The sequence below is a fragment of the Carex rostrata genome, chromosome 32 (genome assembly GCF_964058835.1).
Source record: "Carex rostrata chromosome 32, lpCarRost1.2, whole genome shotgun sequence".
NCBI lineage: Eukaryota > Viridiplantae > Streptophyta > Magnoliopsida > Poales > Cyperaceae > Carex > Carex rostrata.
In genome coordinates, this window is record NC_135949.1 from 118,005 (window position 1) to 134,913 (window position 16,909).

Consider the following 16,909-nt stretch of genomic DNA (forward strand, 5'->3'; position numbering starts at 1 on the left):
CCAATTTCGAAGTCTTATAATATCTCCTGCAACCTCCTAGGTTTGCATTTGTTCATTCCAGCTATGAACCTATCGCTAACCTATCTCTTACGGCCCACGTGCTTGTATAGATTTTCGACAACATGTTGAGAGCAATACCGATGCACACATTGATCGGTAGTCCCATCCCATCCGAGATTTGGATCCTGAAACACGGCTTTAATTCCCAAATGTTTATCCGATATGACACAAAATAATCGATTATCTCTAATTACTTCCAACCTTAACCATCTCATAAAAAAATCCTAGTTGTTAGCGCTTTCTTTCTCCACAATTGCAAAAGCTACTGGAAGCAATTGGTTTTTGGCATCGTACATACATGCCATTAGCAACCTACCTTGGTACCTGTTGTACCCTAAAATGTTGCCAATTAAATAAATGGAAATTGACAATAATTTAAATGCTTGGAAAACGCCAAACATGCATAAAGGCTCTCCAAGAATGAATTGATAATGGCATGTTAGAATACATGAAAATATTCTACATGAGAAACCATGAATTTTGATTTATTTTGCGCTTCCCAACTCAAAATGGTTGGAGAGTTATTGAATTTTGAAAATTAAATAAAATGAAGTGGAGGTGTCCATTGTGATTTGAAATGGAGAAGATGGGATACATCTATCTAAATCCTAAAAATGAAAAGGAAGCTCACGGTTCCTAGTTAAAAAAAATATATAAAATTGAAGATGCTTGGGCCAAATCCAAGTATAATTGGTTGCGGCTTTGATTAAATCTAATAAAGACAAAAGTGGATCAGCCGAATCAAAAAATCACTTTGTTTATGGGCCGAATTGGGCTGCTTCGGAAGTGATTAAATGGGAAAGCAGCGGCTACTGTTTCTCGAATAACCCGACAAATGGATCCCAGCAGCGAGCCGACTGAATTTGAATGAAACGCGCCTCGTGCTGCCTTCTCCCATGGGCACGGTTCATGAAGAACCCATGATGTGAGCTTCACAAGAGGTGTGCACCGCGCCTAGACTAAGAAAAAGAGCTTCTCCTCTAACAGCTCAATGGAAGAAAACGATAAGAATAGAAGGACTAACAGCTGGCCTGGCTCTGCGTCCTTTGTCTCCCTGTCTGCCTTCCCCGGCGCCTTGGACAACCACTGGATCAAATTTTAGTGAACGAGCAGATTCCTGGATCCATAATACAAATAGGTTAGAAGAACTTTTGAGAGAGGAAGAAACTCAGTGGCAACTTAAATCTAGACAATTATGGCTGGAAAATGGGGATTCTAATTCTAAATATTTCCATACAGTAGCAACTCATCGATCCAAAAAAAACCACATTAGTAGTTTAGAAATAGATGGTTCCCCTACGAATAATATTGTAGATATTAAGAAACATATAGTAGCATATTATAAAGAATTGCTAGGAACTTCTGGTCTTAAATATGGGTCTTTAGAACCCAACTTTTGGGATACACATGATAAACTTACTCACTTAGAACAATGGGAATTAGAGCAGCCTTTTACAGAAACAGAACTTAAAGTAGCAGTTTTCGCTTCCGAGCCAAATGGGGCCCCTGGCCCTGATGCTTTCACCTTTAAGTTCTATCAGTTCTTTTGGGATTTAGTTAAATCTGATTTGATGCTATTGACTCATTTCTTTTATGAAAACACATTAAACTTGCATTGTATCAATAAATCATGCATCTGTCTTATTCCCAAAGAGAAAGATGCTAAACTAATTAAGAAGTTTAGACCAATTAGTTTAGTTAATTGTAGTTTTAAAATACTATCTAAATTACTTACTATTAGATTAGAACTAGTGATGGATAGAATAATAGATACTAGTCAAGTAGCTTTTATTAAAAATAGATACATCTTAGATAATATGATACCTAGTCAAGAGATAATACACTCATGTTATCATTCTAAGCAACCAGGGGTAGTTATTAAGATAGATTTTGAAAAAGCATACGATAAGATTCATTGGGATTACTTGTTAGAAATTCTCCATAGTAGAAATTTTGGACCTAAGTGGATCCAATGGATTACCCATTGGCTCCAGAGTTCCCAATCTTGCCTTAATATTAATGGGGAACTGACAGAATATTTTTACTGTAAACGGGGGGTTAGACAGGGGGATCCCCTCTCCCCTTTCCTCTATATTCTGGCTGCTGACACACTTAGTAAAATATTTTCAAAAGGGCGTATAGCTAATGTTATTACAGGATTAGGTCCCCCATGTATTGATAGTCGGGCCATCACTAATTGCCACTATGCATATGACACAATTTTGTTCCTGGCAGCTCATGAACATAATGTTGAAGCTGCATGGTGGGCCATGATGGCCTTTGAATCTTTGTCTGGCATTAAAGTTAATTATGATAAAACTGAAATGTATGATCTTCATGTAGATAGAACATTAGCTTTTGATCAAATCTTTAGATGCTCCTGGGGAACTTTCCCAATTAAGTACTTAGGTTTACCTTTACATTATAAAAAACTACTTATCTCTGATTGGGCCTTTTTAGTTGATAAACTAGAGAGTAAACTTCAAATGTGGAAAAGCAATATGTTATCTATAGGAGGTAGATTAACTCTAGTTAACTCAGTCCTTTTTGCAGTGCCTTTGTATGCATTATCTGTTTATAAAATCCCCTTAACAATCATCAAGTTAATTGACAAACTTAGAAGAAGGTTCCTATGGCAAGGCAACTCAAAAAAGAAAAAATACATTCTAATAGACTGGTATATATCTAGGTTAGCAAAAGCCTTTGGAGGGTTAGGAATTCTAGATCTTAGACAAATGAATATCTCTCTATTGCTCAAATGGTGGTGGAAACTTAAAAATAATGAGTATGTTAGCCCTTGGAAAACTTTGCTCACTCATAAGTACATTTTAAATCATTCTCCTCACATATCTTCTTTCTGGTCTACTTTACTCAAATTTAGTCACATAGGAGACTTTAGCACCTCATATACTCCAGGTGTCCAAACCCAACTTAGATTCTGGTTAGATCAATGGTTCCAAAACTGTACTCTTGCTGTTCAATATTACTCCCTATACTCTAAATGTACCACTAAGGATATTCTCTTAGCTGATGTGATAAATTCTCAAGGCCAATGTGTTAAATTCCACATAGATTTAGTAGGGGTAGATTTTCAGGAGTGGATGGATGTTCTGTTCCTCATCAGCTCAACTTCTTTCACTTTGGAATATGATAAGATAAAATGGAAATGGGAAAATTCAGGGAAGTTTTCAACTCACTCTATGTATTCAATACTTAACTTTGGTGGAGTTCAACCTATAAATTCCATGCTATGATGGAAATTACCAATTCCTCCTAAAATTAGGATCTTTATGTGGCTGGTTTCTCATAATACTATACTAACCAAAGACAACTTGACCAAAAAAGGATGGAATGGTGACACACAATGCCTTTTTTGCTGCCACCAAGAATCAGTAGACCATTTATTTTTACTCTGTCCTTTAGCTCAACAAGTTTGGTTTTGGTTAGGGCAAAGCCAAGAGGTTATGCATCAGTGGCATACTTGGGAGGATATTCTAATTTTTTCTAAGACACTTGCCCATACTGATGAGGTTGGTTTCCTAATAGTTCTTAGTGCAGTCAGCTGGTCCCTGTGGAAACATAGAAATGCTCTCTGTTTTACCAATTCTCCAATTACCTCTGCTCAAAATATTATACTAACAATTAAATCTTTGTGCCTATACTGGACAGAAAACATAAAACAGAAGTTCAAGGATGCAATGGGCAATTGGCTTCCAGTAATTGAGGATGCCATACCACTTCGGCAGTACATGCCACTTTCCATGGTGATAGATCAGCCCTCTGGAGATGCACCAGCGACTCCATAGCTTGATGATGCAGTTCAGATTCTTGTTTTGCTCTAGTAGTGTTAATAGCCTCAGCCCTTTCATAAGCGGCTTAGATATAACATCTCTTACTTACTTTTGGTGTTTGTCGTATGTTATGCTTATGTTGATGTATGCACTGGTTTATCTTACTTCTTTTGAACTTGGTCGGTGGTCCAGGGTACTGGCAACGTAAGAACCGAACATTATGTGTTGTATTTAACTCAATTTCAGTAATGAAATGGGCTTTTTGCCTCTTTTAAAAAAAAAAAAAAAATTTAGTGAACGCTCCAGATGAAGCCAACTCACGAATCCACACCTCTTGGTGCCCTAATCCATGGCTATATAAAGCCCACAGCTGAAAGAAAGAAGGGGCGGATCAGAGATAGCCTCCATAGTCGAAATACACCCATGTATGCAAATTGCCTAATGGCATTCCTCAAATCAGCAAGCACAAAGTTTTGCTAAAACTACATCCATCCCCAAATTTAGCACAAAGCCTCAAATCCAAATAGAATAGGCAGAATTTTATGCGATTTTGCAATGTACATATCTTAAGAGGCTTATGTTTTGTAAATAAATCATGAAATCAATAAAGGTTCTTACTTGGAGAGTGAATTTCTTTTGTTTACTGTTTCATCCTTCTTCCATTGTCTTGTTCTTTTTTATTTCTATTTTTTCGGTATTTGTTTGGTTTGATTAAGCCTTTTCTTCTTTCTTTGATTGTCTCATGTTTTTCCTTGTTTTTGATGTCTTTAAAACAATCAAAAAGGGAGAGCTTGCATGATTTCTAGATTTGTCTCATGACAAATTAAAGAACATGAAAGCTTGATGATCAAAAATACATTTTTCTTGTATTCTCAGTTTTAAACAGCAATAAAACTATACAAAAATGTTATCTTAGCATAGTTTAGATCCTTAATTAAGCCATTAACTATATTCTTACGTCGTGCTTGTATGATTTCTCCTATTTTATACATTTGGTTGAAGAATCGTTTAGGCAAGATGATACTCAGAATTTAGATATAACCATCTGCTAGCGTGCTGCTATCTTGTGGGCAATGCTCGATGTCACTAGGCAATGTGTATCATTGTGCCTCTGATCGCAGCACTTGGATTATATCATATTAGATGTATTGATCCTATTAGCACGGCATAGGATGATTTATTATCTGTATTATTATTATATTCGTACACACAGTACTTTCGTATTGGATCCCATTTTGGATATAAATAACATACTCTCTTGTATTTCATTTTGGGGAATTTTAACATGTTAGCATAATAGATTAATTGCATCATAGCATCGATTAAAAGTGTTTTCATTTTTATTAGTTATTGAGATAGGTTATAATGATATCACATGTGCATATAAAACTACCGTTATAAAATGTACGTAAGTTATAATTAAAAGTGCTTTGACCAAAGAGGATCCCTGGAAGGATAATTCTGGGTCACATACCGGGCGATTAGTCTCTCACCCACAAGTTATTTTTGTGGATTTTAGGTACAAAGACTGGTGGTCCATAGCAGGAGTCGCCAAGAGCTGTCCCCGATGGCCACGCAGTTTGATTATGTTTATTTAGGAGTTTTGGTTAGGTTTACGAGTTTCTGTGTTCTTGTATTATACACGAAACTTGCTAGATCATATATCCCCCTTCTCTAGATTATGTTCTATTTTATATGATGTGGATTGTACGAATATTATGTGTATGCTTATTTATTGCTGCAATTCTGATGCTTTTATGATTATATTATGCTTCCGCTTTATTTGATATTATTTTGTTTATTTAGCCTTGTGTATTTATTGATTAATAAATATGAGGCGAAGCATGATCACACCTTAATCTAGAATTTCTAGTTTGGGGTGTGACAGTAGTTGTGTAGTTAGATATAAAGATAAAAGGGTAGTTTCATCCCTAATACAACACTCTAACTAAAGTTCTTTGTAGCACTCAAGTAGTGTCACTAAATGACAAGATAAGAGGGTATTAGCAACTCTAATACAACACTCTGATCGAAGGTCTTTGTAGCAATCTAATTTTGTAGTTAGATGACAAGAGAAGAGCGCAGTTGTAATCTTAATACAACACTCTAATTTAAGCTCTTTGCAACACTCAAGTATTGTCACTAGATGACAAGATAAAATGGTAGTTACAACTATAATACAACACTCTAATTGAAAGTCTTTGCAAGACTCAACTAGTGTCGTGAAATGGAAAGATAAGAGGGTCGTTATATCGCTTATACAACAATCTAATTGAAGGTCTTTGCAGCACTATAATAGTGTAGTTATATGGCAATATAAGTGGGTAATTGCAATGCTAATACAACACTCTAACTGAACTCTTTGCATCATTGAAGTAGTGTAGTTAGATGACAAGAGAAGAGAGTTGTTATAACCCAAATACGACACTCTAATTGAATGTCTTTGCATCACTCTTTTTATTTTATTTTTATCACAGCCCTTAGGCACTCACACACACCCCATATCTCAATCCTGCCCCACTGCAGGGATTGAGCCCCTGCTCTCCCGTGGGAGAGCTATGCCTTAAATAGCTGTACTAGACAGCGTTGGCAGCACTCAATAAGTGTTACTAGATGGCAAGATAAGAGGGTAGTTGTGATCATAATACAACACTTTAACTGATGGTCTTTGTAACAATCTAGTTGTGTAGTTAGATAGCAAGAGAAAATGGTAGTTCCTATATATCCTAATGCAACATTCTTATTGAAGGTCCTTGTAACACTTTAGTAGAGTAGTTAGATGGCAAAATAAGTGGGTATTTGCAATTCTAATACAACACTCTAACTGAAGGTCTGTGCAACACTCTAGTTGTGTAGTTAGATGGCAAGAGATGAGGGTAGTTCCAATTTCAATAAGACATTGTAATTGAAGGCATTTGCAACACTCAAGTAGTATCACAAGATAGCAAGATAAGAGACTAGTCGCAACCCTAATACAACACACTAACTGAAGTGCTTTGCAACACTCAAGTAGTGTCACTAGATGATAAGATAAGAAGGTAGTTGCAACTCTAATACAACACTCTAACTGAAGGTCTTTGCATCACTCTAGTTGTGTTGTTAGATGTGAAGAGAAGAGGGTAGTTACAACCCTAATACTACACTCTAATTGAATTTATTTGCAGCACTCAAGTAGTGTCACTTAATAGCAAGATAAGAGTGTAGTTACAACCATAATACAACACTCTAATTAAAGGTCTTTGTGGCAGTCTAGTTTTGTAGTTAGATGGCAAGAGAAGTGCGTAGTTGTAATCCTAATCAACACTCTAATTGAGGGACTTTGCAGCACTCTAGTTGTGTAGTTATATTGCAAGAGAAGAGGAAAGTTACAACCCCAATACTACACTCTTCTCTTGCCATCTGAAGCCACTACTAGAGTGCTTCAAACACCTTCAATTTGAGTGTTGTATTGGGGTTGCAACAACCCTCTTCTCTTGCTATTTGGAGGCACTACTAGTGTGCCGCAAAGACCTTCAATTGAAGTGTTGTATTAGAGTTACTTGAATGCTGCTAAAACATTGAATCAAAGTGTCGTATTCCGGTAAGAACTACCATCTTCTCTTGCCATTTGGAGACACTACTAGAGTGATGCAAAGACCTTTAATTGAAGTGTTGTATAAGGGTTGCAACGACCCTCTTCCCTAACTCTTTGGAGACATTACTTAAGTGTTACAAAGACCTTCAATTGGAGTGTTGTGTTAGGATTGTGACCACCCACTTATGTTTCCATCTGGAGAAACTATTAGTGTGCTGCAAAGGTCTTAAAATGGAGTGTTGTATTAGGTTTGCAACTAGCCACTTCTCTTTCCATCTGGAGACACTACTAATGCGCTGCAAAGGCTTTTAATTGAAGTGTTATATTAGTGTTGCAACCACCCATTTTCTTGCCATCTAGAGACACTACTAGTGTGCTGCAAAGACCTTTAACTGGAGTCTTGTATTACGGTTGTAGCGACGACACTTCTTTCGCCATATTGAGACACAACTAGTGTGTTGCAACTGCCTTCAATTGGAGTGTTGTATTAGGTTCGCAACAACCTTATTCTCTTGCCATCTGGTGACACTACAAGTGTTCTGCAAAAACTTTCAATTAGAGTGTTGTATTAGGGTTACAACTATGCTTTTTCCTTGACATCTAGATGCATTACTTGAATGCTGCACAAACCATCAATTGGAGTGTTGTGTTACGGTAATAACTATCCTGTTCTCTTACCATTTGGTGACACTACTAGAGTGATGTAAAGATCTTCAATTGAAGTATTGTATTAGGGTTGCAACTACCTATTTCCCTAGACATTTGGAGACATTACTTGAGTGTTGCAAAAACCATCAATTGGAGTGTTGCGAAAGCATTGTGACCACCCACTTCTCTTTCCATCTAGAGACACTATTAGTATGCTCAAAGGCCTTAAAATGGAGTGTTGTATTAGGTTTGCAACCGGCGTCTTCTCTTGCCGTCTAGAGACACTAGTAGAGTGATGCAAAGACCTTCAATTGGAGTGTTGTATTAGGGTTGCAACTACCCTCTTTCCTAGCCATTTGGAGACATTACTTGAGTGTTGCAAAGACCTCCAATTGGAGTGTTGTGTTAGGGTTGTGACCACCCACTTCTATTTCCATCTGGAGACACTATTTGTGTGCTGCAAAAGCCTTAAAATGGAGTGTTGTATTACGTTTGCAACCAACCTCTTCTCTTGCCAACTGGAGACACTACTAGTGTGTTGCAAAGACCTTTAACTGGAGTCTTGTATTGGGGTGGCAGCGACCACACTTCTCTTGCCATATGGAAACACAACTAGTGTATTGCAAGGGCCTTCAATTGGAGTGTTGTATTAGGTTTGCAACCACCCTATTCTTTTGCCATCTGGAGACTATACTAGTGTGCTGCAAAGGCCTTCAATGGGAGTGTTGTATTAGGTTTGCAACTATCCTCTTCGCTAGCCATTTGGAGACATTACTTGAGTGTTGGAAAAACCTTCAAGTGTTGTGCATGTTAGGGTTGTGACCACCCACTTCTATTTCCATTTAGAGACACTATTAGTGTGCTACAAAGGCCTTAAAATGGAGTGTTGTATTAGGTTTGCAACTAGCCTCTTCCCTTGCCATCTAGAGACACTACTAGTGTGCTGCAAAGACCTTCAACTAGTGTCTTGTATTGTGGTGGCAACGAGTATTAAAATAAACCAAGAGAATATATTTGTAAATAAGGGAGATGAGTTTAGTCTCAGTCAGTGCTCTAAGAATGATTTTAAGAGTAAAGTAATAAATAATATTTATTATATTTCGATGGTAGAAATTCTGAAGTATGCTCAATTTTATATGTTTGTAGATATTGGATACATAATAAGGATGCTAGAGTGATATTTAAGTAATTCAGATGCAGACCATAAGATAGCAGCCAAAAGGTCTTGCGTTATTTTTTAAGAAAAATAAAAACTACATACTCACATATCGAATATCAGAAAAGTTTGAGATCATCTGGTATACTGATTGCGATTTTGGTAGATGCCAATAAAGCATGTTATAACATATGTATGAGGTATCTAATTGGGGAATATAACTGTGAAATTTTGTCACATGACTGCACAAAGTCGATAGGAATTAAATACCACTCAAGTTACTTTGTAACAATAACACGACAGTTTTATATTCCAACAATAGAAACTTGACAAGGTTAAAGTATATAGATCAAGTTCTTAGTTGTAAATGAAAATGTTCAGAATGTACAGTTGTCTATCGAGCATATTGGCACAAACTTCATGATTGCAGTTGCATGTTAATGATTGTCACCCAAAATATTTCATGAGCATGCTGCTCTTATGGGTGTCATTTCAAATTAAAGATCTTCATTTTTTTGAGGATATTCATATTTTAGTGGGAGTTTGCAATTATGCTTGTATGACACATGCGGTTTTAAGTTTTTTAAAGTTTAAGAATATTTCTGTAGAAATAAAGTTTCAGTTTATTCACATTCCGACTCTATTAAGGTTGATCTCATTTAGGGTGGACTAGTTGGAAATAGGCACATTATGATCCCATTTTGTGAAATTTTCATGCTACATGTTCACATCATGATTCATGTCATTCGGTTATCTCAATATATATGACCATTGTTGGTTGGGTTACGAATAAATGTGGCAAAAGCTGCTTTGATCCTATATTGACATAATTGATGGACGAAATTGTTCCGGGACACATTTTGGTAATGACAAAAAAGTTGAGCTCACTATAGTTATTAACAAAACAAAATTATAAGGTTTCACATATAGTCCAAGTGGGAGATTGTTGGATCATTAATCCAACATTGGACTAATATGTAAAATAATTATGTATTGTATACTGCCAATTTTATACTCAATTAAAAGTGATCATTTGCGGTTTATGCTTTATTGAGCAATAATGTGTCATATAGGGTGTGGGTCTTTAATGTGTAGAACTTAAGAGGTAATATTCAATTTAATTATGGGTTGAATTGAATAATTACCATAATAGGACAGCCAATGAGTTCCTTAGGGTGTATATAAAGATTTGGTCTTCCAGAATACAACGCGATCCTGAATTCATCTCTCATTATCCCGTTAGATGAGAGGGTGAGAGACTTTGGAGAAGACAGAACAAAGGAGACTCTAAAGAGCCTTGTCATTTTGGAAGAACCGAATTGGAGGTGATCTCTCGCACAAAACAACTAAGAATTAACGTACGCTTCCACTATTCAGATTTAGATTCAACATAGATGATCCTACAGTGGCCAACGATGGTTTTCGTCGGTCCCAATAGAATCACCACCATAGCCTTGTTCCTTGGCCTCTTGCAAACCAGCTCAAACATCACCCCGATAATATAATTTGGATGCCACAAATTTAGATACATAATATTGTGAGCACTTTTGAATAAAATGAGTTAATTAATTGGCAGATCATCGGAAGTACAGGAAAGAAGGTCAGATTGGTGCAAGGGATTTGCATTTTGCTTATTAATTATTAGAACACCATAATGATATATATATATATATATAGAGAGAGAGAGAGAGAGAGTTAGGCTGGGGTGCTATGGATAACATAGTGGCCTCCCGTGCTACGGCTCAATATTCGAGTTTTCAAAATCCAAACGGTCGATCCGAACAGTTCATCTTATTCTCCATATTAATATCTGCTTGGAGACCAAATTTTACATTTTTCTGAATTTTTTTACTATTTATTAAGTATTTTACAAAATTGTTGATCCAACGGTGGCTGCACAAAACAGTAAAACCGTTGGATTAGCGATTTTCAAAGTGGCTTAATAAATAGTAAAAAAATTCAGAAAATTATAAAATTTGGTCTCCAAGCAGATATTAATATGGAGAATAAGATGAACGGTTCGGATCGACCGTTTGGATTTTGAAAACTTGAATATTGAGCCGTAGCACGGGAGGCCACTATGCTATCCATAGCACCCCAGCCTAACTCATATATATATATATATAAAGCAATAGATAATAGAATTTAAGATCTTTATGAAATAAACACAATTTGCTTTTTTGTTTATCTCCTCTCAAGTAGCACAACAAAGAGAGCAAACACATGCAACAACCATAAATAGTTATGAAGACCCAAGGCAAAACAACGGGAAACACGCACGAAAATATAAACAAGAAAAGTGGAGTAGGCACACTAATACTTATTTTCAAATGAACGAAGCAAGCCTACAAATTTAGTTTCATAAACGTAACACCATACGAGAAATACTTCTCAGCTATTTTTTGGTGAAACTTGAATTGGAACATCAGAAGCACGCATATATTGCTCCTTTAGGATATCTGTGATGTGCGTCTACTTGCTTGATTTGCCTGAAAAAAAAAAATGTAACAATTTGTGAAGTTTTTGTTTTCTTTTCGGGAATGAAAGAAAATTGCACAAGGAATTTAAAGGTCCTGTTTGCTTTATAGAGTGAGGCTAGTGTGTGATAGACTCACCAAGAGCATTTGAGGTCATGTTTGGTTGTGGACTAATTAAATAGCGTAATAAGGGTTTTAGGTTTCATTTATTTCGCCAAATGTGGTTTAATTGAGTCGGAATAAGATGGAATAAGCTGACTTTTATACTAACTTAAATTGGTCTAAACTAACCCACTCTCTAGGCATGGTTTAATTTTATTTGAGAATAAGGTCTAACATTTCATGGATTTTATTATTTTCAATCATTATATAAGGAATATATAAAAAAAAAAAAAAAACATGTTTCCATTTAAGCAAAAAGGAAAATATGAAATAGCTTAACTTTTTAAATTAACAAAATATGAAATTTAGAAAATAATTAAATAAAATATATATATTTTAAATTGTAGTACAAATAAATAAATTTTTTATTCATAAACCCAACATATTTTTGACAAAATAAATTGGTATACATATAAGTTCAATTAAACAAGACTGGCTAGCTGCAATGTGTTTCTAAAAAATATAGAATTAATATGTACATAACTCATTTTCTTGTACAATTTTTTTCAAACAAAATGAAAAAAAATACAAAAAATAGTTCTATTATTGATATTACAAATTTTGTAAGACAAAATTTGTAATATCAAATCATGCTTTACGCCATTAAATTCTTACCAAAATAAGGAATAACTGAATCAAGGTATAACTTTAGGCATCAACAAAATATGAATAATTTAGGTGGCCTAAGTTAGAATAACCAAGTTACACCTCATTAGATTTAATCCAACCAAACACCACCAGAGAGCTTAAAATATATTTGATGGAATTCAAATGATTAATTCAAACCGCTAAAATTGATCTACGGGGTGATGTGTATACATGCAAAATTATAATTTTTTTTTTAAATTTATTTGGCACAAAGTCATGCCGTCAAAAAATGAATGTCTATTAAGTTATTTTATTGCATTTATTTTCATCATTTTTTTGACCGTTTGACTTTGCAATAAATTAATTACAAAATTCAAAATTTTGCATGTACATGTATCATCCGTGAAGTAAATAGATTTCAATGATTTTCATTCATCGTTTGAAGCCAATCCGATAAATTTAATTTTAACTCAAATTTATTTGACCGCAATTTTTTTAAATTCAGACCCTCTTAGTGAGCATAGCTAACGCTAGTCTCATACAGACTCATTTGACCTTTGGAAAACATTAATCTTACCTCCTCAGTCCAGTTGCTTCTCATGGTGAGAACGATTAAAATAATTGTCTGTACAACAGTCCCTCCAATCATCCCGGCCCATATACCCTGCGCAAGTATATATAATCAAATTTATAATCAATTCGTCTACCAATATTATGCGTTGATGACTTTGACGCTGCTTTTCTTATGAAAATTTGAAATGGTCAAATTCTCCAAATACTAACATATCAAATGATTTTAATGCAAAGAAGCATTTACCCGAATTCCGTAATGCAATGCCCACCCCAATAATATTCCAAATGGAACACCGATCAGGTAATAACTCCCGATGTTCACATACGCCACCAGTGATTGCCAACCTGAGCCCACTGCAACGCCTGAAAAAATAGACAACATTATGTGACATCCATTATCTGAATGTTTAAAAAAAACCCAGTAAGAGATCCCTTATTGGAAATGGTTGAGTAATCAAACTACAAGATTTTGTGAGTGGTATAATTTAAGAGATGTATGACACATATATAGTGGCCTAAAACCTGTAATAACGAGCATATGTTTGGTAGTAGTGATTACATTTGAGAGTACAAAACCTATGTAATGACCTAAACCAGTATATCATGTTCAGTAACGGTACCATGTTAGATCTGCTAATGAAACCTATGTAGTGAAACCAAAAACTAGTACTAATCAGTATATGTTTTGTACTGGTACCAATACCAATTTAGATTTAGTCAGGTAGGACCAGATATATGTAATATGAAGTCATCATATTATATGCTAGAATTGTCGTAAAGACTTACCAGAAAGAACAGGTTGGATGCTATTTAAGAGAATTGTGAAGGCTAGCAGAACAGAGAGCTTGTCCACTGCTTTGTGTATTGCCACACTCGATGTGAATAACAGGGCAATTTTGTCATGCAATATCAGTATCAAAGCCGAGATGAAAATTCCTATTATTAGAGAAGTCACCACTGACACAATCATGGCAAATTTAGCTTCTCGACCTTTACCTGCACCGAGTTCATTTGCCACTCTCACCCTTGCAAAACAAAAGATTTTTTACAAGTAAACATTTGTTACTTATTACAGTAAATATTGAAGAAAATAGCTTCATTCTGATGACGGCAAGAAAAAATATTTTTACTAACGCAGTTCCAGCAAAGAAAGCAAGAGGGATCATCTGCTCCCATGTACTTATGCTCATGCTGTTTCAACAAATTTCCACATATAAGTTGGTTGCCAAAGATAAGGAACTCTGTGATTAGTGGATGATTTTACATTTTCCATCCAGCATCTATATAAGAAAGTTTCTCTCTTTTTTTTTCTTTTTTTTTTTTTTTTCTTAAAGAAAGGTAAGAAAGAAAAATATAAAAATCAACCAGATTGAAAGCGCATCAACAGCAATTTTAGCATTGGGAAGATATCCTGAAAGCAGAACTAGCACCATATAATACCAATACTCCAAGCTGCAGAGAATGATTAGTTTTTCATATTACAAAGCTTACCAAAATAAGATCATTTTCAAAAGTCAAAAACCAAAATAATAGTTTGCTTACCACAACATGATACCCGAAGAGGTAGACAGCTTCACAAACTCCCACATATCGGAAAATGCATCCATAGAGAAGCCCTTCCATGAGTCGGGGCACCCACCGCAAATGACATAGAAGAACTGCCCGAGCATAATCAGCCACCAACTACTATTCAATACTAGCACTGCACTAAGCAGCCCAAGGTGCCACTTGTACAAAAACAACCAACTGAGAATTATGTGAATTAGAAGTACCACTCCTGCAGTGGCAGCAGTTACCCAGTTCTTGAGTTGGCTTTGCAAGAACCTTTGGATTGGAAAATACAGAGCAAATGCAAAATGCTGGGGAATCTGCCAGATTGTTATTGTGCCTGCCATCTCAGATATATCGTCAGGCACGCCACATAATTTGAATAACGGAGTTGTGTAGAAGTAAATTGGGAGGAGCATGAGTGCAACAAGAAAAAGAACGAACCACGACCGTTGCAGGTAGACCCCGAGCATGTGGTATTTCCTTGCTCCGAATGCTTGACCGCACAAGGTCTCGAGTGCACTTGCCATGCCCAGCTAAAATCACAATTTGATATTTAATTTGTTATTCCTAGCTTAATTAATTAATAATTATACAAAATACACATCCCAGAACCTTAGGAAATCACATGCCAATAAAATAACTAACCTATTTTTTGACATTAATTAATTTTAGCTCCAATTTGTTTTGACTTTTGACTACCGTTAATGATAATGGTTCAAATTGATGGATCCATATCTGTAAGTTTTTTAGATGGAAATTTCGTTGTATGCAAAACACAATTCATTAATTTTCAACATATGAGAGTAATGAATGAATAATAAAAACATTTGCAAAGGAAGATATGCGATTAATAAGAGATTTTCATACAAACAAGCCAAGACTAAAGAAGGTGATGACGTTAGAAATGGAGAAGGATGCGAGCTCAAGATCACCAATATGACCAGCGATGACCTGTGTGATGACAGTCATGCCAAATACTGCAAGTCTTTGAAATATGGCCAGTCCGACAATCCGCCATAGTTTCTTCGACTCATCCAAAACTTGCCGCCCCAAGCTCCTCCTCTCTTCATCTCCTCCATTCTCATGTAGGGGAATTCTCTCCATTTTTTCAGTCTTTATTCTAGCACTACTCCTTTTCTTCTTTTCTAAGAACCTTCCTTGGTTTACCTTATGTACCCAGCTTCAGTGAACAATTGAGAACAGAGTTATATTATATATAAACGTTGAAAGTTGGCTTTTTTAACAATAATTGTACAAAACGTTCTTTTTTTTTAAAAACAATTGTACCGAACCCTTCTATAACAGAATTCCGTTAAGTGATCCAAATCGATGAAATTATATTTGGTGCAAAGATAAAAACAAAGCAAGACATCACCTTTCCATCACAGACATACTTTTTATCACAATTAATATCCTTTTATGTACCTCCACTAGTACAAAAAACGCAGCCATAAACGGTTCGAAAAGCTAACGTCACACAGTTACATGACCACGTCAGCGAGCATCATATATGAATAGGGGTACATTGTACATAGTTTTAAAAACCGTGTCTGTATAGGACTAACATACACAGCTAATAGAAATGGGCCGTGTTAGGTCTCCAAAAAAAAGGACGCATAAAATTGTGGTTTGTACATGGTCCAAGACAATAACAAGATTTATATACATGATTCCTACAAGACATCTGTGTATTATTTTCTTAATGAGTTAATAATAATTACTTTACACTACTACAAAACACTAATCATATACGGTAGCACAGATTGTATTCCAAAAGAAACATCAAACGAAGAAATAACAACTATGAATTGTTCACCAGAAGAACATCTTGCAACAAATATCAGATGAAAAAGAAACATCGTTCGCTATTACGGACCGCTATGCTACATGTGTTTTTAGTTTTTGGTGTTTACATGGGATTCTATGCTTCTATTTCTATTTGTGATGCTACATAGTCCGCTATGCAAGGTATGCTAATCCGAATTCTATGTTGTTGTTTCTATTTGTGATTTAGTCTCTCGTTTTGTATCGGAAAATATTCAAATATTAATTTTTTCTTTCAATTGATCTTCATCTTGTATTCTCTTGTAAAATTATTGCCCTTTGTTTAAATTGAAAGTTGATTTAGATTATTATAATATGTAAATTGATCAAATAGTTACTGACTTTGTTTTGACTTGTAAATTTAATTACTCTTCGACTATTATAATCTGTAATAATATGAAGTATAAACTATTAAAGAATGTTACTTGTAGACCTTTTTTTTGTTTTCTTATTTGCATGATTGAAAGATAGAAGCATAGACTTAGATTATTTGTCATTTGATTAT

General features: G+C 35.3%; 1 protein-coding gene across 1 annotated transcript; it reads right to left on the bottom strand.

The window, feature by feature from the left end:
* Positions 1 to 1,048: 1,048 nt before the first annotated feature.
* LOC144547744 (protein DETOXIFICATION 27-like) lies at positions 1,049 to 15,684 on the bottom strand. Its single transcript, XM_078296443.1, has 8 exons — positions 15,448 to 15,684; positions 14,572 to 15,113; positions 14,395 to 14,481; positions 14,164 to 14,220; positions 13,816 to 14,054; positions 13,274 to 13,392; positions 13,034 to 13,120; positions 1,049 to 1,177 (listed from the first exon to the last, which is right to left on the bottom strand). The coding sequence occupies exons 1-8, from the start codon at positions 15,682 to 15,684 to the stop codon at positions 1,049 to 1,051; spliced, it is 1,497 nt and encodes a 498-aa protein (XP_078152569.1).
* Positions 15,685 to 16,909: the final 1,225 nt, after the last annotated feature.